The 23,971-nt window shown below is 45.1% G+C and overlaps 1 protein-coding gene across 1 annotated transcript; it reads right to left on the bottom strand.

Annotated features, from left to right (window-relative positions):
- Nucleotides 1-3,850: 3,850 nt before the first annotated feature.
- LOC103803064 (serine protease 55-like) lies at nt 3,851-22,027 on the bottom strand (the record flags this gene model as incomplete). The annotated part of the gene is given in 8 exon segments (XM_009075602.1): nt 3,851-3,941; nt 3,943-4,172; nt 14,675-14,808; nt 15,761-16,002; nt 16,847-17,036; nt 17,915-18,049; nt 18,052-18,076; nt 21,893-22,027. Coding segments are annotated over 8 exon segments (1,182 nt in total), but the record flags the coding sequence as incomplete, so codon positions are not given.
- Between the last annotated feature and the right edge of the window lie 1,944 nt (nt 22,028-23,971).

Below are 23,971 nucleotides of genomic sequence, written 5' to 3'. Positions count from 1 at the left end.
GAAATCATCAGAGGCTCATTATGCAGCGAAGCAGAAACCGATTTACCTTTATTAAAGAACAGTTCTGTGTTTCTCTATGAGATCACAGTGGGATGGTACCATTCCCTTTTCTTCTCTGTATAGTTAGCCTGTAATTGTGCTGTGATTGCTTTGAATTCCTGGCAGCCAAGCAGGGACGTAGGTGGCATTGAGAAGTTTGGGATGCAGCCCCTTCCTGTATCAGCAGGCAGCAGGCTGGCCAAAGCCCTTTTCAGCAGTGACTCAGACTGTCTCTAAACACAGTGAGGAAAACAGAACACCAAAATGCACTTTTTAAGCCCATTTGAGGATTTGAATAATGGCTTCATGACTGGAGGGAACCTGCCAAGCTGGTAGGAGGATGTTTGGGATGGCAGTAGAGCAGGAATCATTGGCAGAAGAGCTGGGAAAGAAGCAGGGTTAGAGGAGGGAGTGAAGCACAGGCTGGCTCTGGCCCTGTGTTAGCCCAAACAAACACCAACCCAAACACAGGCCAGGGACCATTGCCAGGAGGATGTTTGGATCAGCTACTCCAATTTTTAGGCTAAGAGTTGAACCATAGGGTCAGGCAGAATACTGCCAGTTGGTTTTAGGGGTGGAAAAGAGTTCTTGGTGCCATTTAGGTTATTGAGAGATGAGAGAGACATGAAGTCTGCAAGGGCTGGCTGCAAGGGAAATGAAAGAGTCACTTGAAGCTTATGTAAGGACCAACCTGCAATAGTGGTTTTAAATGCATCCTTGGAGGCATGTGAGTTTTGGATTTAACATGCCAGCAAAATGGAAGTGCAGGATCCAGTGTAAAGGCAAAAGCTTACAGGTCAAGATAAAGGCAGTTTAACATATGAAGCAAAGCTGTGTGTGCAAGCAATGAGAATCATAGAATCACAGTGGTTTGAGTTGGAAGGGACCTTAAAGCTCATCTAGTTCCAACTCCCTGCCATGGGCAGGGACACCTCCCAACAGCCCAGGTTGCTCCAAGCCCCCTCCAACCTAGTCTGGAACACTTCCAGGGATGGAGCAGCCACAGCTTCACTGGGCAACCTGTGCCAGTGCCTCACCACCCTCACAGCCAAGAATGTCTTCCTAATATCTAATTTAAATGTCTCCCTCTTTATTTTAAAACCTTATGGAATGCAGTCACTCCTTCTCATTGGCAGGCAGGTGTTCAGGAATCCCCAGGAAAGCAGGGCTCCCTCATGCTTAACAATACTTGGGGAGACAAATGCCAAAAAGCTGAAACAGTCCCCCTTCCTCCTTCTTTCCCCAAGATTTTACTGCTGAGCATGACATTGTATGGTGTGGAATATTCCTGTGCTCAGGTGGGATCAGCTGTTCTGACTGTATCCCCTTCCAACCCAAACTAATCTGTGATTCTATAAACATGGAATACAATAACGTAAGAAACACAGTACACCAATGTTGTAAAGCTTAATACATCAATGTGTCCTATTGAAATGTTAATGACAAAGCTGACACACTGCATTTTGATTTTGTGTGACTCCAACACGTTCCCATTAAATCCACAATCAAAAGTGATGCTCTCTCTGAACACAAATACCTTTGAAACAAAACACAGCATCAACATGTTTTCATCAAACTTACTTACAGCCTAGAATTGTTAAACAAACATTTCCTTTCTCACCCTAATTACTGAACAGTGGATGTAGTGGCAAAGATGAATTCACTTTACTGAATTTTATGTTTTAAATGAGGAGGAAAAAGTCTTTCCTGTTTATTACTTTGCAGCCACATAGCTGGTCATAATGTGCAAAAGCGATGCTTCCATGTAGCAAAGTGGAATCACTTTCATGATCTCAGTTTACAAGGAGAGAAATTGAGGCACAAAGCACAAACTTACCTCAAAAGCTTTGAGTAAATAAGAAGCAGGATGGATCAAAACCCACAGCACCAGTGTCCTGCCTTCATTTAACACAGACCGTGATCAATTTGAAAACACTACTGATGGAAAAGACCTACTGGGTCCTTTTGCAGGTCCCTGTAAGGCCAGGCTTTTTCCCTGCTGGAGACAAAAGTGCTTTATACAATCTCTACATTAAAATAATTCAAGCAGGAGGACTTCTCTCATTTCCTCAGGGAAACAATTCTGTATCTGAAGAGACTGCAGCATTAGGAAATATTTCCTTATGTCCAGCCCCTGCCACAGCTTCTAGACTCTGATGATATATTATTAATAGAAAGGAAAATAAATATAGGTATTAATGCCAGCAGACACTGTCTACTACTAATAGCTGTTAAAGTAATATATTCCTCTTGTTTTTAGCTCTTATTAGTCTTTTTGCAAAGGGTTACAAGACCCTTATGCATCCATTAGCCAGTCAGCCATGTGAAATTAATGTGGAGCAATTTTCATAAGCATTACTCAGAACTAATAATAATTAAGCATTATTTTCTGCTCAGATAACACAGAAAATAAAGCCTGACTTTTATGCCAAGATGGGTTTGCATTAGCTTAAGGTAGATGAATTAATTCTCATTTACAAGGCTTCTCCACCAGCTAGCCAGAAAATATCAAGGTAATTAAAACCAATTTGTGAGGTTCTGTCCCATTGCACATTCACTGAGTTCTATCAGTGCTGCAAATTACAGGTGCTTTTATGCAAAGGTGGGACATGAAGGGGACTTTGCTACTTGCCTCCTTCTCTGTCACTTCCAAGAAAAGCAAAAAACTCCTTATGAAAACCAGAAAGCATTTGGAAATGCACTTTGTTGCTGGAGATCAGTGAAGGGTTATGTGTAGAATGAAGGGTCATATGTAGAGTGAAGGACCAGCTTAGTCCCAGCTCAGGGTGGGATGTGGAGCTCTCAGCAATGCAGGAACAAACACCTCTAACAGAGATTTTAAAATGCTATTTCCTTTTGGTTTTCCATTTACTTGCAAAGGATTAATTTTGGTTAATTATAAAACTAAGGGGTTTCTGTAGGCAGCACTTTCTGGATAGCTCTGATTGTTCTCTTCTCACAGAATCCTAAAATGGTTTGGGTTGGAAGGGATCTTAAAGACCATCTAGTTGCAACCCTCTGCCATGGGCAGGGACACCTTCCACTAGCCCAGGCTGCTCCAAGCCCCATCCAACCTGGCCTGGAACACTCCCAGGGATGGAGCAGCCACAGCTTCTCTGGGCAACCTGTGTCAGAGCTCTCTTGGAGCCCCCTTAGGCACTGGAAGGGGCTCTTTAGGCAGATATATTTTTCTCTATTGCCTTTAACACCCACACCCCAACATTTGCCACCCAGGTAAATGAGACTGGTTAGTTATATGATGCTCCACTTTCCAACACTGGTCAAGGACTTATTGCCCTTTTTCTAGCTTAAGGAGCCACTGAATTTGGCATGTAGTCATGTCCTTGAGCAGCTGCTGAGGTTTCTGAAGATGCTTTTATCTTGGGCCTGCTGCAAGATAGAATATACATTAGTCCAGCTAATAATCTGGTGTAAGAGACATTAATTGACCTGGAGCTATCCTACCAACAGATAAGCTAATATGCCAATGAGTAGGTGAAGATCTTTCTCTGGGTTTCAACTTTCCAAGGGGATCAGTACCTTCAGATGCCACACCTTCAGTTTGCATATGAGCTTAGTAAATAACTGGGTCTGACGTGAGCCACCAGTGTGGAAAACCTGTGTTTTTTCAGAAGATTATGGTCCCTCCTGTCCAAGTCCTGCTTCTTTCATTTCATTTCTCCACCCTCTGCCTCACTCCCTGTCTCATTGTGACATCTCATGTTAGTGTCTGTGAGATGGAGCAGTTTGGCTTCAGACACAGCTATATGGGTCAGCAGAAAAAAGAATGAGATGCAAGTTCTCACTTTTATTATGTTTTCAAAAATCTTCTCAAGAGTAATCTAACTGCTATTATAGAGAGAGATAAAAGGAGACAAGAATCCAGAAACACCATCTGTGTCAGCCCTTGAACGAATGACCCCGACATTTGCACCATAGTCCACACCTTCAGAGAAGAAAGGTTTCCCCCTTATGGCTGTCTCCTTCTCCATCCAGTCATGATAGCTGAAAACAGATGTTAAGGTCTCATAATTTGGCTTTTCTGCACAATCTTGTGCCTGGCTGATGATGCCAATCTGGAACCACTTCACAGCATTCCAGGAGCGGCAAACCAGAGGTCCCCCGGTGTCCACCTAGGGCAGAATGAGGATGTGAGAGATGGATCCAACATCAGGTCTCTTGTAGCAGCTACAGCTCAAAGGCTGAGTGGAAAAATCAAACTCTGTCCCAAGTTAGTGAGGATTTGGGGGAACAAGGAAATTTTGACTCTAAGTTTCATAGCTCAGCCCTGAGATCCTGGAGAATAAATACAGAAGAGGAGGAGATCAGTCACAAGCTCAATGCACTACCCTGTCCTTCCCAGCCTTCTCCTCATGCTCCCATGGCTTCAGGAGGATACCTGAATCCTGTCACCAAGAGAAAACATCCAGAAGTGAAAAGGGACATTTGCTGTGACTGCTCATTCAGTCCCTGTCTTCTCTGCAGAACTGGTGTATGTAGGTGCTGGGTACCTGCCACTGTGAATTTTGGGAGCTAGCATCCACACACTGGACAGGAGATGAACAATAATCCTGACAAATCCTTCTTGAAACCACAGACATTTTAGTGAAAACTTGCCTGCTACAAGGAGAACCATCACTCCCCCAGTGTGTGCAAGGCTTCAAATGCACACTTCAGCCACCTCAAAAAGAGGAATATTCTCCTGTTGGCTGCTGTAGCTGGAACACCAAGAGCATATCTAACTATGGAATGTCTGAACACAACCCCAGGGAGAAAAGAAACCAGCACGAAATCCACCCAGCCAGGTACAGCACTTCTCAGAGGAAAGACTGAGAAAGCTGTGAGTGTTAAGCTTGGAGACAAGAAGACTCTGGGGAGACCTTAGAGCCCCTTTCAGAGCCTAAAGGGGCTCCAAGAGAGCTGGGGAGGGACTTTGGCCAAGAGCCTGGAGGGACAATTCAAGGAGAATGGCTTCAGTCTGCCAGAGGGCAGGGTTAGATGGGATATTGGGAAAGAATTCTTGCCTGTGAGGGTGGTGAGGCACTGGCACAGGTTGCCCAGAGCAGCTGTGGCTGCTCCATCCCTGGAAGTGTTCCAGGCCAGGTTGGATGGGGCTTGGGGCAACCTGGTCTGATAGAAGGTGTCCCTGGCCATGACAGGGGGTGGAGTTTAAGGTCCCTTCCAGCCCAAATCATTCTATGATTCTATGCACATCCTCAGTGCTGTGCAGCCCCTGCTCTAAATAAGTTTCCTTCCACAGTGGGTTTGAATCTTTTTCTGCCCCATCTCCAGCATATATGGTAAATAAATTCATTGCAAACCCATTTCCCAAGACGGCAAACTTTACTGGGAAATGTTGTCCTTCCCTGCTTTGAGAAACATCTTTGTCATTAATGGATGAATCCCCTTCTGCAGCAGCTACCCTGAGCTAACACACATTAATTAATGAGCGAGGAAGTGACCACAGTCCCCTATGCAGCTCATCAGCATCACAAGAGTCTATGGCTGAATTCCTACTCCACTAGATGGAGGGTCCAGGTCATTAATATGCTTATCTTTATCTTTTGCCTATTTGTTTTGGTTCAACTAGCATACAGAAGGGAAAAATGAAGATAAATATAGAGGAAATATTCCCAGAATCACAGAATATCCTGAGATGGAATGCCTCACAGGATCACAGAATCATTTAGGTTGGAAAAGACCTTTAAGATCATTGAATTGCTGCAAATACAATGCTGTTTGCACTGAAATTGTGTTATTGTAGCCATGTCCTTCTATCTCAACCATTGCTCCTGGACCCTCTTCAAACTCAGCATCTAAAGACATTTCCTGACCCTATTTCAACCAAAACTTTGCATGAATCACATTAGTGACCTTGCAGTGACCTTGGAACCATGGGTTATCAGTGTCCTTGGCTCTGGCATCCTGTTGGAATGAATGAGCATCTCCACACAATTCAATTACTGGGAATTTTACTGCTAATTCCCTTGGGGCAAGAACAGGCCAAATGCATTATCCTGGTAGTGAGAGGAAGGCACTTGGAACCTCCTACACAAGGCTAATAAATGGAGTGAGGAGAGTGGGAGCTGTGTGCGAGGCAGTGACGCAGCAGCACTGACAGCCCTCTCCACTGAGGTGTCGGGATGCGCCGGGACAGCTCTTCCCAGCACACAGGACTTCTAGCACTGGTAGAGCCCCTGCTCACCATGGGGCAGATCAACTTCAGTGTCCAATTTGGAGGCTGTTCACACTTGCAAAGGATCTTTCTTGCAGGGTGTTTAAACACCAGTTAATTCCTGATACCTTGTGACTATCCTTGGGGGCAATGTCTTATCGTGTTTCATAGCTGAGAAAACCATGGCAGAAAAGGGATGTGATTTGCATGAGCCAGGAATCCCTATTTAAACTAGGCCTCATGCAGTTTTCCTTTCAAATCAGATCTCATCTTCCCTGTTTGCCAGTTTAACCATGTCCATGGTTGGTGGGGAAAGGGGGATCTGTCTGCAGGCCTTGGGGAACAGTCAGTGACTTCAAACCTGGGCAGAGAAGGAGTTCAGCAATGCTGTGACAACCCAGGCAGCAGCTGCAAATCCATTTCTCTAATCCACAAGCCCTGAGACCCAAATCCTGCTTCAGATCCCTTTTCACATGGGCTGAGCTGCTCTGCTTCATGGGTGCAACTTCTAACATCCTATTTCTCTTAACTTTAGCTGTTCAACACAATGATTTTTTCACAAAGTGGGTTAAATCATCCTCTCTGTGTGACAATCTCACTCACAGAATTATAGCAGTAGCTCAGATGAATCAGTAGCCTGGTTAGGGCTAAAGTTGGAGAAAAGAAATTCTGGTTTTGGACACTTCCAAATATTCCTGTATCCACCTTAAGCTCTCAGAAATGCCAGCCCAAGGTTTTCCATTCTTGTGTAGGAGAAGGTGTGGGAGGAGCAAGTTTTTGAATGCTGGGACAATTATCTCGGCTCTGTGATGCTTCCAGTAACACTAATTTAATGAATGCTCAGGTTAATGACTCTGAGGATCGAAGAAATTATTAAATGCTGCTTTCAGGCTCCTGTATCCTGGTGGTGAAATACTTCTGGTCAGCAAAATACACCAGATACCTGCTGCTGCTTTTCAGTCTAAGTGCCAAGTTTCTGGATAGAAAAAAAACCACCAAAAATAGCACCTTTGCTTCTGTTGCATATTTCTTGTCAGAAGATGAGTGAAAAGTAAGCACAACAAATCAGATCTGGTGCTGAATTCATGTCTTAAACATGTTAATCCTCCCATTAGGAGAGGCAAATGCAATGATTTATTCACGGGGAAATAGCTCTGGTTGTATAAAATCTGTCACTGCCTAACAAGGTGCTTTGTTCATTGAAGCTGACCAAAAGTTTCATCTTTTTCACTGCAGCCAAAACCTTTTTTGTGAGCATCAGGAGCCTTTCTGCTGACTTTAGAGGGCTTTGGATCAAAAGTGTAATCTTCTCCCTTTGATATTTGTATTCCTGTCTGCAACACAGCAATTGATCAGAACAAACACATTCAGCCACATAAATCTTCTGAGGTGGGAGAGGCTCTGGGGGAGGGAGAACAACTCATCTGATCCTCATTAGGTGGATACACAATCCTTGCAAGTGATTGCTGGTTTTATTTTCATGTTGGTGAGCTCTGTGTAAAGTGGAGAGAATCAGCATGTGAATAGCAACACTGTCCCTCAGAGCTGCCCTGGCTGCTGGGAGCAAAGGCTTTGGCAAACAAACGATTCTTCAGTTATATCAATCTGTCTTTAGAGAAAGGTAGGAGGAAGGAGGCAGTGGCCTTATTTCAGTGTGCAGGTATCAAAAATGAACCAGGCAACACATGGCACCTGCACTCCTTTCATGCAAACCTTTTGAGATCTCAGGTGAGAGGCTTCAGCAACTGTCTCTCCATCCCCTTGCTGGAAAATGGGAGAAGACCACACAACTCCATCCACACTGATCTCAGCAGGATCCATTAGTAACTCTGGTGGCACAGACTTAAAGGCAGCTAAAATGCATCTGGCCAAAGACCCATGCGGCCCAGACTCCTGTCTCTGACTGGCATCTGCAGCAAGTGCTCAGGGAAGGAGAATGAGAAACAGGACAAGTATTTACAGAGTTGTATTTACATCACAGTGGTTAATAGCCTCAGAGAGATCTTCATCCAGGAAGTTACCTAATTGCTTTTTGAATCCATTTATCCCTTAGGATAAATACCCACAACATCCTGGTCAGTGACTTCCATAGTTTAATTATCTGTTGGATGAAAAAACGCTTCCTTCTCTTTGTTTTAAATCTGCTGCCTGATAAGGCCATCAGACACCCCTCCTTCATGTGTTTGGAGCAGCAGTGACAAGAGGACAGTGCTTGACTCCTCTCCATGCTGCTCATGACTGGAAATCTGTGTCACAACCCCATCAGACATCACTTTTACAAGCTTCAGTCTTGTTCTGTTATTCCACTTTCTCCAGAAGCTGTTCCATGTCTCTGATCATCCTTCCTGCTCTACTTTCCTCCTTTTCTAAAATTACCACTCCTTTCTGAGATGAAGTGGATGGGAATCACAGACAGTGTGTAGGCTCCTAAAATTAGTGTCTTGGCATAACACACATTTGCTTTGCTACTTATTCCTGTCCTAATAATTCATAGTGCTCTGATTGCCTTTTTGACCTCCACAGAGCCTCAAGCTTCTGTTTTTGAAGGGCTATCCACAGTTACTCCAAAATCTTCTTACATGGTAATAGCTAATTTAGAGCCTATTATTCCAAGCATACAGCTGGAGTTGCTTTTCCCTGTATCCATTACTTTTTGTTCATTGATAATGAGCTGCATCTGCTGTTTTAACCTCCAATTACTTAGAGTAATGAGAGCTCCTGCACCTCTGCACAGCCAGTTTTAACTCTGACCACTCCGAACAATTCTGTGGCATTGGCCCACTTGATCGTCTTAGCTTTGGCCCTCCTGAACATCACAATTCTTTGCATGGATGCCAACACAACTCTCCTTTGTAAGCCCTTTCTCTGTTCAAATCCTTTCTCTGTGTTGCCTCCCTTTCAAACTGAAGCTTTTCCACTTCACTACAGTTCAGTTTCTCTATGGGCCTTTGTTGAGGACTCTCATTACCAGAGTTTTGGAAATCTCAGCACATGTTAGATGGTTGGATCACCCTCTGCCACATGCTTGGTGACTCCTTCAAAGAATTTGGACCTGCCTGTGAGTCATGGCTTTCCCTCAAAGCTGTATTGACTCATTGTAGTTGAATTAGAAGTGGCTCCTCTGAGTCATCTCACCCATTCCCCGCTCCCAGGGAAAGTACACACTGAAGTTTTGTGTTCAGCTGGATCCAAAAGTGTTCTACTCCCCACAGCCTCACCCACTAGGCACACAAAGTCATGCTGGATCCCTTGCTGCAAACCCAACAGCTTTAGTTTGAGGGACCAAAGGCTATGACCCAGAGGAAGAAGGTAGAAGAGACATCCAGCATCATCAACATCCCAAATCCTTGCAACAAGAGTTAATTTTTGGCAGATTAAATTAAGCCACCAGAGCCTGAATGTGTTCACTTGTCTGCCCACATCATAAAATGATAAAATGATGAAAGCCCTATAAGCCCTGGGACACAGGGAAAGTGTTCTGGCTCTGAGCTGCACATCAAAGGACCCTTCAGAAGCAAATTTAAGAGCCTGCAAATGCAGTAACACCTTTCTACTTCTTTATTCTGTGGCTTCACAGGACACCTTCCTACTTAAATAGTCTATCCCGTAGGGAAAAAACCCATCTCAAGGTGGTAGCAATAGTTCAGTGCTGGAAAATCTATGACAAAGATGGGGAGTGGATCTCTCTTTCCAATAGGATTAGAAGACAGCCTCAAGTTGCACCAGAGGAGGTTAAGATTGGATATTAGGAAAAATTTCTACACTGAAAGGGTGACCAAGTATGGGAACAGGCTGCCCAGGGCAGTGGTGGAGTCACTGTCCCTGGAAGTATTCAAGAAATATGCAGATATGGCACTTGAGGACATGGTTAGTGGTGGCCTTGGCAATGGTTGGACTCGATCTCAGAGGGTTTTTCCAACCTTAACAATTCTGTGATTCTAATATTAAAGTAAGGTACAACAATAAAGTAATTTTGTATAGTTAGTAATAACTTTGTACTGAAATGTGATTAGTTTCGTCTCCTGGCCCCCAGGAGTCTGATAGGCAGAAGGACCTATAACCTCAGACCTCATATGGATCCTCCCCATCCCTACAGACTGCAGCCAGACCATTATCTATCCACCTCTGTTCCGATATTGTGACCAGCCTGAGAGACTGACACACTGTCCTGGTTTCTGGTCTTCTCCTTGAATCCTTGATAATTACCTATATGGACCTAATTTTTATTTGAAGACTGTCATTAAAAAAATCTATTTCATAAACTTGTGTTTGCAGTTTTGGAGCCACATTAGCACCAGTAAAAGGATGCAAGAGCTTGTGAAAGGAGGCAAGAGCTTTCCCAGTGCAAGGTTCCCACTGCAGTTACCTTACTGGCACTGGGGTATGGTTTGAGATAGGAGCACTGGGATACCAGGGCGATATCCTGGGTTATCTAAAATAGCACTGGAGACTTAGATGCAGGCAACAGTCCTGCCTTGGAGCCAAGTGTCTCCCTGTGAGCTAAGCACCTTCAGCTTGATTTTAGTTAGTGGGGAGAAATATGCATACATTTAGGGATTAATCTGATTTTAACATGGTTAAAACTGTCTCAGTGACTCACATGTCAGAAGTGCTTTTTTTCTCCCTACTGATGGAAAGATGATTTGGTAGATGCAAATGGCTATAGAAAAGACATTTGTATCTGGCTGGATAAATCCCATCCAGGGTTGCACAACAACTACTGCTACTGCTCCAGCTACATGGGGTGAGAGCCCTAAGCAGTCAGTCAGATGCTGTAAAGGGCATTTTCCCTTTCCAAACTGCTGACAGCAATGTGGGCTGAACATACTGCAGCTGAAGAAAATAGGTCCTTCCCTGCTTTTTCACAAGACTAAAGGAATCAAAATCCAGACCCCAAATGCATCCTGGCATCATTTCAGACATTCATCAGAGATGGAACATAGGGGAATGGCTTTAAAGTGGCAGAGGACAGGGTTAGATGAGATATTAGAAAGAAATTCTTGGCTATGAAGGTGGTGAGGCACTGGCACAGGTTGCCTAGAGAAGCTGTGGCTGCCTCATCCCTGGAAGTGTTCCAGGCCAGGTTGGACGGGGCTTGGAGCAACCTGGTCTAGTGGAAGGTGTCCCTGTCTATTGCAGGGGGTTGGATTAGATGATCTTTAAGGTCCCTTCCAACCCAAACCATTCTGTGATTCTATGTCCAAGATCACCTCCTGCTGCAGTCCATGGGACAGGTGGATACCTGAAGCCTGTGACTCATCTGAGCTGGAACTATCCCACTGCTGGTGGCCACACAGTGATTCCTTCTCCTGGAAGCCAAGCCAGGGACTGAGGCCCCTTCATCTGTTGCTGGCCTGAACTGTACATGAACTGTGTCTCCAGCTGAACACACTCTGTCCTAATCACCACATCCAGAGCTACCCCCACAGACCTCCTTTGCAGAAACTCTCTGAAATATAATTGGGCCATTTACTGAATTTTCCCTGGGCAGGCAAAGCACTGAAGGAGGCATTTGCTTTCTGAGTCCCTTATACTCTAATTATTGTTCAGGTTACCGTTGCATCAGAGCCTAACAAAAGATGCTTAAGAAAACAAGGAATTAGGCATCAATTGTGGTTCATGAGGTCATGGAAGAAATGTAGCACACAACAAAATAATACATAGGCCATCTCTACTGTCTGTTCTTTAGCACTTGCCCCCCATGGACATCCATTAATGCTAATGTTTGTGACTAAATAGAACTATAAGTCAATTACATCTCCTGTTAGTGTTAATTCACAGTCAATCTATATATTTGTCTGCAGAACTGCTCAGAATTGGGATAGAATAGATTTTTCTTTATAAGTGAATGGGTTTATTTTTTTTAAGTAGAAATACTTGGGAGTTCTGCTATTGAATATCCCTGAGTTATTAAAGGAATATGGTCAGTTTTACACAAATTAGTCTTGTCTGGTATTAGCATGACAGTAGCTGGTGAAATGTCTGAGCCTTTCTCTTCATGTCCTTCCTATTCATGAAACAGCCTCAAGCTGAGCCAGGGGAGGTTTGGGTTGGACATCAGGAAGAATTTCTTCACTGAAAGGGTTGTCAGGCATTGGAATGTGCTGCCCAGGGAGGTGGTGAAGTCACCATCCCTGGTGGTGTTCCAAGAAATGACTGGACATGGCACTTAGTGCTCTGGTCTAGTTGACAAGGTGGTGATTTGTCACAGGTTGGACCAACCTAATGATTCTATGATTCTGTGCAGTGCTCCCTGCCACAGAACAAGCACCAGGTCCAGCCCTGGATTCCCAGCCTATTACTGGGCAGGCCAATTATGGACAAGCCACCAGGTTTCTGAACCAGCTTAGAGAGGCCAAAACATGTCCTTGTTGATGTTAACCAGCACTTCCCAGAAAGATGTCCTTCAGCAAAATGCAAATTAGCAAATTCTGGTGAAAAATCATCACAGAATCACACAATATTTGGAGCTGGAAGGGACCTACAAGGATCATTGAGTCCAACTCCTGACCCTACACAGGACATCCCCAAGAATCACACGATGTGCCTGAGAGCATTGTCCAAATGCCCCTTGAACTCTGTCAGGCTTGGTGCCACTTGCTTCTCCCCTGAAGAGCTTCCCTCCTAGCCTAGAGAATGCTTTTGCCTTGCTCTTGTTATTTCAGTTTGTGAGGCATTTCTGCCTGGTCAAATTCCCACAAAGAGTGGGCAGATGCTGGATTCTGAGCAATATCACACATGCAATCCTCATGTGCTTCCACTGCTTGGAAAGCTCACATTTCTGCTGCATTTCTCAGACTACTCTGGTATTATTGTGGATCAAAATAGCCCCCTTGTCAGCTCTCTGAATACAGAAGATTAATTTTGCTGAGTACAAGTGCTCTTGCTGTTTCACCAGCATAATTCACCCTGAGAACTTCAGGCTGGGCTTGGAAGTGCATTCTTGAATCATGTTATCTTGTGGCAGGTTTCTTTTTAAAATTTCTGATTGAATTTAGTGGAGGTGAAAGTCACTAGTTGAATGGTTCCAGAAGCAGATGCTCTCTGGCTAATGAGAAAATCATTTTGCAAAGCAAACTTCCCCTGTGCTGCCCAGCTACAGGACAGGCTGGCAATGGCTTTGAGGTCCATGCTCCCTGTACTTGCTGTATTTGCCCACAGGGTACAGGATCTCTGTCCTAGGTGCTGCTTTGCTTCCCTTAATGAATAATCCCTGCAGGATGGAGCTGTGCATACATGTCTCTGTCCATTCACCCTCCTGCAAATACAGAGACACATTTAAGATGGGGCTGGATGGTGTTAGGAGCAACCTGGTCTAGTGGAAGGTGTCCCTGCCCATGGCAGGTGGTTTGGACTAGATGGTCTTTAAGGTCCCTTCCAACCCAAATCATTCTGTGATTCTAAGAAAACCCTTGCCCAGTGGAGGATGGAGGCCTTCATCCTGAAGCAGAGGATGCAGGAGACCCCAGTCCTTACCAGGCTCTCAGAGGAAGGGTTGAAGGTTGGATGCTATGAAAGACAAGGTGGTGTTTGACTTTCAGAGTTTGTTTGATAACAGGACAGAAATCCTGTGGGTGGAATATGTACCAAGAGCCCAAGTTCTTAGTGAGTTTTACCACATCTGGGTGTTTATGTCAGCTCTCTGATACCAAATACTGCTCAAACTCTTTACAACTGAGCTTGAAAAGTCCATCATCCTCTGTCACTGACACATTGCAATAAGATGTGACTGGTTCTGGCACCCACAGACCAACTTGCGATGTTAGCAAAGGACATTTGGATCAGAATCAAGACCTCACCTGAGAAAGGTTTCTAAGATTTAAATTAAATACTCATGGGTTAAATTTCCCTCCAATTCTTTTGCTTTGACAGTCCTGGGCAAACTTTCCTGTCTCTTTTCAGTATGTAACCTGGTGGTAGAGCAGCACTGCCTGGCCCAGGGCTGAGGGGACACCAGGCAGGAGGAGGACACAGACCATGCTGTGCTGAGACCTCTCTGTAGGGACATGGGACCTCTCCTCCCATCACTCCCACCATTGCACACCTCAGCCACAGCCACCATCCCAAACTGTCTCTTAGCTCAATGGACTTGATGAAAGTCACCCTTTTCCCTTGCCTTCCTTTCTGTGTCCCTTGTAGAGCTCCTATCTCTCACTGCAGGGAGGGAATGAGGGAGAGGGGAGAGCTTCAGTAGAGTCCCATCTGCTTGAGAAGGTGATAACTTCCAGCACCACTATTTCCTCACCCCAGGAGTCCTGGACACCCACCACCTGGATCAATCTGCATTTGCAGGCAGTGTTTTTTCCCTGGGCATCCTGCCCTGGCCTTGCAGAGAAGCTTTAGCAACCCCAGGAAGCTGTGGGAAGGGTGGATGTTCATTCCTGAAGCGAAGGTGCTCCTCTTCCATTGTCTCCCTGCCCTCATAGGCAGTGTGACCATCTGGGAGCCTGTTCATTTTACCTGGCAACTGTCTGTTTCTCCTTGCTTCATCTCAGCACACACCATGTTCTCCCCGAGCTGTGGGATCTGCTCCAAGCACTGCTTCTTGCTGATGAGCTTCATCGGCACTTTCTGCAGCACGTGGGATGCAGTCACTGAAGCCCCTGCAATGAGCAGAATGATGAGTAAACCTGCAGAGCAGCTGGAGAATTGCCCTTGGGACTGATCTCAGCTGTATTTTTAAAGCATCTCAGGGCAAGGGAGTCTCAGGTCACCTCAGTAGGGTTTTGGGACCACAGAGGCTTACAAGTGCTATCCAAATGTTAGCAGCAATGAATTTGTACTCCTGACTTTATCACAGAATCCCAGAATGTTTTGGGTTGGAAGGGACCTTAAAACCCACCTAATTCCAACCCCCCTGCCATGAGGGACACTGGACCAGGTTGCTCCAAGCCCCATCCACCCTGACCTAGAATGTTTCCAGGGATGACAGACTGGGATGTGGGTAGGTAGATAGAAAGGAGGGGGAAGTGTCATTGGGCAAAGCTGAAATTCTGGGGACTGTAAAATCCTTTCTTTGTGTAGGACTCTGGGATGTGGTAGAGCTGGAAGATCCCCAAAGGTATGGCTTATCCTGATGATGGTCTTGGTGATGACCTGAGATGAGCTGCACTGCACACCTTGTGCTTCTCGCTTTTGTTTTGGGGGAACTCAGTTTGAGGGACCCTTCATGGGGTGCTGTGTGAGCTCTGTGGAGGAGAGTCTGTGATAATTTGCACACTAGGATAGAGCTTGTTTTAATTTGGGTGCCAAAAAACAGGTCCAAAATTTGGGCTCCTGCAGAGAAAAGGCATCTCTAAGGTTTCAGCTTGAATGTACACACTTATAGCACCTGGGACCTTGTTCTGGTGGTCAGCAGGTGACTAGTTCTTGCACTGAACAGAGAACTGGTGGATATGCAGTGGCTATAAGGGTATGGAAGTGTTAACCAGGAAGGTAGGGAGTGGAAGTTTGTGTGGAGAATCCCTCATGAAAGAACATCTACTTTAAATGGATAAAACCAGTCTCCATTAGCAAATAGATCTCTTGACAGTACCTCACCTGCACTTGTGTTTCCCCAGCCAGCAGCCCAGCAGTCCTGCCACGCATTGATGTTATACGTGAAGGGCAAGCAGATGGGGATTTTCTCCCCACTGAACTTGATGGGAGAGTTGAGCAGGATCAGAGCAATATCATTTTGCATGCTCGTTCTGCTGAAGTTTTCGTGGAGGATCAAGCTGTCTGGCTTATGTTCTTCCAGCTGGAGGCTGAGGTCAATTCCTCCCACTACAACTGTGAGATCTGGTGGCCTTAAGAAACAAAGTAGAAGCAGTGGAGACATAGTAAACATGAAGGATTTGGGTTATAAAGGTTGATGCCTCCTCCCTCCAAGCAGGACAGGGTGATGCTTAGCAAATGGCATAGGCAGGTTAGCTTTAAATATCACAGAAATCCACCTTCACTGTTAGACAAAGCTAATTTCCATGGGAGAGAGGTGCAGAGGCAGAACATGAATGCAACCAGGTTATAAATAGTCTGCATAACAGATGGAGTAGGCTGGATCTTTTGGATCACTGTGCCCTGGGCTGGCTGCTCAGACCACAGTGCCCCCAGACAGCTGCTCCAGGCTGTGATGCCACAGGTTATTTGTCACGAGCAGTCCTGGCTCTCAGACCTGCCGGATTTTGGAGGGGGCTCACAGAGAGCAGGACCCTGCCCCTGGGCATTGTATGGAGTTGATTTATCCAGAAACTGCTGTTTGAAAAATCAGTCTCCATGAGGTTTGCTATGTGAAAGCAAAGGCAATTTGGGGACTGGAATAAGCTGGAATGGAATACATCACTTTTTAGAAGCTACTGCAACATGTGTAGATGTAGAGGAAATGCTTGGGACCATAAGAACAGCATCACAGGCACTTTACAAGGCTGTTCAGACTATCTCTCAAAGTAGTCCTCTTCTGATTCTCCTGGTTATGCAGATTTTTGCACATTTCTGTGTTCAAAAATGGGCTTGTATTCCCCAAAAGAGAAAATTCCTGTTTTCAGGGCTCATATATTGCACTTGACCTCAAGGATATGCATATCCTTCACCCACAAGGAGGAATGTTACCACCCCATTGTGCTTGGGCTGTCCACCCTTCCCTGGAGTACTCACAGCTCTTCCTCAAAGCAATGGGCAGCAGTTAAAATCCACGATGCACTGATGATGGTGCCTCCACAGATATGTTTTCCATGGCTCTGGACGCTCACGTGCCACGGGAGCTCCCCAGCCTTGGCAAATCTCCCTGCTGTGATACTCTTGCCAGTGTTCCAGAAGGACTTGTAAGATGGTTGGAGGCCACACTCTGGGTGCAAAATGAGACATATTGGACACGTACAGCAGTGCCACTGCCTGTGCTACTGAACTACAGGGGCAGGACATCAGCTAGAGCACTGGTCTATAAATATTAATAGAATCATAGAATCATGGAATGGTTTGGGTTGGGAGTGATGTTAAAAATCATGTTTCCAACCCCTTGCTATGGTCAGGGACACCTTCCACTAGACCAGGTTGCCCCTAGCCTGATACAACCTGGCCTGGGACACTCCCAGGGATGGAGCAGCCACAGCTTCTCTGGGCAACCTGTGCCAGTGCCTCACCACCCTCACAGAGAATAATGCCTTCCCATTATCCCATTATCCCATCTCTCCCTGCCCTCTGGAAGTGGGAAGACATTCCCCCTTGTCCTGTCCCTCCAGGCCCTTGTTTCAAATCCCTCCCCAGCTCTCTTTAGGCACTGGAAGGGGCTCTGAGATCTCCCTGGAGCTTCTCTTCTCCAGGCTGAACACCCCCAGCTCTCCCAGCCTGGCTCCATGGCAGAGGTACTTTAGCCCTCAGAGCATCTCCATGGCCTCCTCTGGACTCAGTCCAGCAGCTCCATGTCCTTCTGATGTCAGGGCCCCAGACCTGGATGCAGCACTGCAGGTGCTATTTGGTCTCTACCAAAGCCTCTGACATCTCTGTCACCTTCCCAAACCTGCACTCTGCCAAGCACTGCCCAGGCAGTTTGGAGGTGAGGAGGACCATAGACCATTTTCCATAGACAGCCTGGATCAAATCCTTGCTTAAGGACTGGAAGGTTCAGCATCAGGCTGTAGCACAAGCCACACATATATACAACCAGGCACAAGGAATAAGCCTGTGCCTGCTTCACTTGCCAACGTGTATATCCTGCAGGGCCACCAACAGCTCCACTCTGCTGGTCACTTCTGGACATAAAATATTGAGAAAATGCACCTGCATTGGTGCTGCTGATCAGAGAAGCTAAACAGAAGAGAGTAAGGAGCAGCATTTCAATCTGTCTTGGACTAACACTCTTCCACAACAATCAGAACAGCAAAGTCCCTGCAAACACCTCAGGGCACTGTCTGCATTCCATGTCAACACAGCTCTCTGCCATGGCAACCAGGGGTGACATCACAGCATCCGCTTGTTTCTGTCCACAGGGTGATTGGATGATGTTCTTCCTAAGGTGAAAGGGTGTGATCTTCACTGAGGGAAAGCTAAGTGATTTCCAAAAGGCTTGTGATTTCATTTAGCTCTGAGAGGAACAGGGCAGCAGGGAAATTCTTGTCTGTATCCTGAACTAACCACAAAGGATATTACAATAGTGGATTCCATCATAGGATCGTAGAATTTAAGGGTTGGAATGGACTGTACAGATCATCTAATCCCAACCCCCCCTGCCCTGGGCAGGGACTCACTAGATCAGGTTGCACAAGGCTTCATCCAGCCTGGTCTTGAACACCGCCAGGGTTGGGGCAGCTACCATGTCCCTGGGCAACCTGTTCTAGTGTCTCACCACCCTTATAGTAAAAAACTTATTTCTAATATCTAACATAAACTTCCCTTCCTTCAGTTTGAACCCATTACCCCTTGTCCTGTCACTGCAGCTCCTAACAAAGGGTCCCTCTCCAGCTCCCTTGTAGGCCTGGATGGGTGCTGTAGCTCTTTCAGGGTCTTGAATCATGTTCTTCTCTCTGAAGACCTTAGAAGCTGGTCCTGCATCAGATTTCATCTTCAACTCTGAGAATTGCTGCAGGCTGACCAATTTTTAATTAATTTTTTCTTCATTCAGACTGTGCCCTGGGTGTTTACTTTCGTGTACTTAAACAAGACCATGACAGTTGCCCCGTCCTTGGAAATGGTTCAAGACCAGATTGGATGGAACTTGGAGAAACCTGGTCTAGTGGAAGGTGTCCCTGCCCACAGCAGGGGGCTGGATGAGCTTCATGGTCCCTTCCAACCCAAACCACTCCGTGATTCCATGTTTGAAGAAGAAAGAAGCATCTCTCTTCCAGGGCAAATTTCAAACAGTGCCAAACCAAAGAGATAGTAGCAAAGATGTTGAGGCAGCCACTCCCCCTTCTTCCCTGTGGGAAGGATTGCTTACAGGACCAAATCCAGCCTAAAAAATTAATCCATTAATGAGGCTGAATCATTAGCAGTTCACCTTCACTGATTATATCCCTGATAGTCTTTGTACCTTTAGCAGCAGCTACAGGGGGGTCAAGGCCAAATGCTCCCCCTACAGTAACTCCATAAATAATTCCCTGGTGGCATAGTATTTTGGTGTGTGCAAATTTTAGCATCAATAGACCCATCTATGCTGATTTCTACACCAACACATTATTTCCATCAGGACGGGACTGAAAAAACACCGAGTCAGACTTGAGCTTATCTGTATTAAGAACAGAATGGTGCTTCTTCCAAAGACTTTCCAGCTTATTTCAAAACAATAACTATAGCACAGAGTAGGAGGGGAGGGAGGGGAAAGGAAGGGAACCAAGAAGCATTTTATGAGCTCCAAAATATGTATATGAGATGTTTTTCCTCTGAGCAAATCAGGAGTTATGCAACTGACGTCTGACTTACACAGAGGTTAATGCACAGGATGAAAGTAAGACTTTATTTTCCTCCCTTCTTTTCTTCTATGCCACCTCATGCCAAGGAAATTAGACAAAAGTGATGGTTTCCTTGGCAGTGAGCACTGGAACAACTCCGTGGCACGACACTTTAAGGATAGGATCAGTTACCACAGCAACCTGGAAATGTTGAGTGTGATGTGGGCACGTTTTGGGGCATCTCCAGAAAGTGCCTAACACAGCACTCCTGCCAGAATTAGCTCCTGTAAGCTTTCCCCAGGTATAAATCTGCTAAAAGGACTGATTTCCTCTGGATTTTGAGACCAGAATGAACTCAACATCAGCTGAAGAGGAAAGGATGCTGATTTCTCTGGCACGACTTCGGATGAAGCAGACAGGACTTCAACAGTGGATTTACAAGCCCAAGCACTGACTATCTGATGCACATTTTCAGTCCCTCCAAGCTTGGAGAGCAGTCTGGTCTGCTGGGTAGCTACAGGAGATGTTCAAGGACCTGGTTTTGGCCTCTCTGAGCCTAAAACCAGAGCTGGTAAGCAGGAAACTTCAACATATGGAAAGGAGTGTCATGGAGAGCTATCCAGATGGAAATGCTGTGGATTTGTGTCTCTGATCCCAACCATCTGGCCCTCAAAAATGGGTTTATGAACTCTGCTGCCCAGAATAGACAGATCAAGGTGAGTACTGAAAGCTTTCCTTGAAGAAAGCACATCTGCAAGAGGACACACCAGTGACTCATGTTCTTCAAACTCAATGATCAAGACAGCCTCCAAAATAGGGAACACATGACCACCTCAAGTTCACCCTTCCCACTGGGGAGTATTACAAGCAGCAAGTTGGATGGTTGGGACAAACCCATCCCCAGCTCTCCTACTGAAGCTGTTTGCCCTAGGATATTCCACACCAGCACATCTGCAAGAGGACACACCAGTGACTCATGTTCTTCAAACTCAATGATCAAGACAGCCTCCAAAATAGGGAACACATGACCACCTCAAGTTCACCCTTCCCACTGGGGAGTATTACAAGCAGCAAGTTGGATGGTTGGGACAAACCCATCCCCAGCTCTCCTACTGAAGCTGTTTGCCCTAGGATATTCCACACCGAATCAAATCATAGAATATCCTGAGCTGGAAGGGACCCACAAAGATCATTGAGTGCAACTCCTGGCCCTGCACAAGACAGCCCCAACAATCCCACCCTATGCCTGAGAGCATTGTCCAAATGCTCCTTGAGCTCTGTCAAGCTTGGTGCTGTGAAACTTTAATATAACCCCAAAACTTATTTTACCTCTTTCTCCTTTATTTTGAGTACACAAATCAGGACAGAGACTGCTTGCCATCATGTTTGCACAGCACTTGTCATGAGCCTGGTCTTGGTGAGGCCTCCACAAGCTACTGAAGTACAAATAATTAATCATAGGAATAATCATGTTACAGTGTGAGCAATACCAATTCTAGTCCTCTGTACTGTCATGCATGATAATACAGATTTGAAAGCCCTGGCGTTTAATTAGCAGGCTGCAGCCTTTTATTATTTGATATTATTTTGATATTGATATTATTTTTAGATCTACCCAGATATATGCTTAGAACACACCACAGACAATATTTTTCTTTTCTTTTTCTGTAATTTATTGTAGTGCAGGAAATAAAATTGATTTTGTGTTTATACACTTTTTGGAACTGTCAAGAAGAAGCATCACATTACTATTTTTACTTTTTCTTCCTCAAATGATTTCAGGAAATAGGCACTATAGGTGATACTAGATGTTGCTGTGAAAGTGGAATTGTGAGAGAATTACTGATCTTATCAATTCACCATCCTCAAAGACATCAAATTACAGCATTGTGATAGTTTAAGAGCCCAACCACATCTCCAGAAGTCAAGACTCTCACATCATGAGCAAATTCACCCACCTAAGAAAATCAGCATGACTGAAGCCATTAGCTATGCAAAGCAGTTTTGGGTGCAACCATCTCCTAATTCATCGTTTCAACAGCATTTTGAGACAAATTTGTAGAAGTCTGAATCTCCTTCCATCTCTCCAGATTGCAAGTTGGCCAATTTCTGCCTCTAGTTTGGCTTTCAATGTTGATGAATGGGAAACTCCTTCGATTCCAGAAAGCCTCCCCAGGTTCCCAAATCTCTATGCATTGATGCTGTGGTGTGCTGGAACATCTACCAGGGTTGTCTGCCTTTTTCCAAACTCTCTACAACAAAGTGGAGGTGGTGAAGTTAGCACAGGTTATTTCTTGATGCCTATGGGGCAGGAAACCCCTGTTCCCCCGAGGCCACAGTATCCTCCAGGATTCTTGCTGAGGTACTGCTGATGGTAATCTTCGGCGTAATAAAACTCCGGAGCCTCACGGATTTCTGTTGTGATGGGACCAAACCCTCCCTCCGTCAATACCTGTCAAGAGAGATGATGGAAAGCCATTAGTGGTTTGTTGGCTCCTCTGCTGATGAATGACGTTAGGTTTCCTCCCAGAAGGAGCCACAGACATCTCTCAGCGCTTGGATCCCATTTGCAGCACATCCCTGAAAGCCCTTTATCCCTTCTCTCATGTTATTTTGCTTGGAGACACTGCAGGCACCAAAGTAGGTGTGGGTGAGATGCAGGAGTGCCCCATCCCCTTTTAATGGCTCATTTGTTTAATTTGCTATGACCACACATTTGTTGTCTTTATTAATCTGTCAGGCATGTGGTGCTATCAGTAAAAGTGGAAAACAACTGTGAGAACACACTTTGCTCACGCCTAGCTACCTGCCAAGCAGTGCCCAAGAACCTCACCTGGCAGGTGCCTCAGCTTCAAAACACACCATCTATCCTCAATGTCCTTATGCCAAGCAAAGTTTCTGGGTGAAATTTTAACCTCAAGTTTGTCATTGGGAAGTACAAGCACTTGGGCTTTTTTTCACAGACTTGCTATATCCTCCATGCTTCAGAGAGAACAGTTTTATCCTGACCAGAAAGGTATTTTTAAGGCAAATTATGGCTTGTTTTGGAAAGATTTGCCAAGACATGGATCGGGAGCCATAATCACTTTGCAGGAAAAGAAGATGGAATGTGCGTGGGGATTTTAAATTAGACTTTAACTTCTTTCTGATATCCCCTAACTGAATTTGAAACTGCTGAATGTTTTCTGACAGAGGAAATTTCTTTTTAAGATGAATTGCTGTGACATTTTCCCTGCTCCACTGTCCTTTTCTAAGGAAACTGGTAAACACCAACATTTTGGAGCCAATTCTCATCTCAGTGGGGGCATAACTTGTACTTAATGGAGTCTATGCTAACTTATTAAGCACTTTAATTGATGTCAGACTCCTTTGGCAAAGTACATTTGTGAAGTACTGGACATAGGTAGAATTGAGTGCTGTCAGCCAGACTTGACACTAAAAGCAACTCTAAGAAAGAAGGCTCAGCATTTAGGATTTCCAGACAAATATGTGTTACCTCATCATGCTAATAAATTAACCAAATAAAGGGAAGTCATCCCATAGAATCACAAAACACAGCTGGTAGACCTGTTAGTCATCAAGTCCAACTTCTTTTATGACAGAGAGAATGATAGTCACCTTGTTCGCAAGAAACATTTAACTGGTTCTGAAAAACCTTTGGAGATGGAGGTCTTCCAGTTTCCTCAAGGAGGCCATTCCAGTATTTACCACCCTGGTAGAGAGTTTCTCCTAAACCCTAGCCCAGTTAAGCCCACTACTTTCATTTAAACCCACTGTTATGGTTGTCCTCATCATGGACATGGAAGGGAAATAATTCCTCTCCTCTTTCCATTGACCCTCTACATACTCAGTGGCAGAGCAGAGAGAAAGATGACATGAAACGGAAATAATGCTTCCTGGCAGCATTAGCTCACATCTAAATAGCAGGTGATTATGTGGGACTTAGAGGTCTTCAGACTTCCTGCAATAGGGTTTCCTAACTCCTTCCTCAGTACAGCTAAGCCCTGACCACAGTCAGACAGAAGCAGCTGGACTTTGGAGACCAATAGTTTGATTTACTCCCATCATTTCACTGTCTGGAGGATACATTTTTCTGTACTCAGTGTCTAATCAGCAGTGAAGAAATAAGATTGATCCAAAAGCCGTGACTGACCTGTCTGGGAATCCCCTGGGTTTCCCCATACATCTGAATTCTCAGCACACCTCAGGAAGATGTTAACTGGTTAACTCACTGCGTTCGAACACAGTGGGGAAACACGCCAAATTTCACAGGAATTTGGCCTTATTTCCCCATGTAAAATTACCAAACAGTGTTTTTCCTCTTTGGGATAGGTTTTGTCCCAAGGGAATCAGGTTATTTACCCATCAGATGTGTGAGCAAAGAAGATAAAAAATG

The sequence above is a fragment of the Acanthisitta chloris genome, unplaced genomic scaffold, assembly GCF_000695815.1.
Source record: "Acanthisitta chloris isolate BGI_N310 unplaced genomic scaffold, ASM69581v1 scaffold1345, whole genome shotgun sequence".
NCBI classification, from domain to species: Eukaryota; Metazoa; Chordata; class Aves; order Passeriformes; family Acanthisittidae; genus Acanthisitta; species Acanthisitta chloris.
This window is presented reverse-complemented; position numbering and strand designations above follow the sequence as displayed.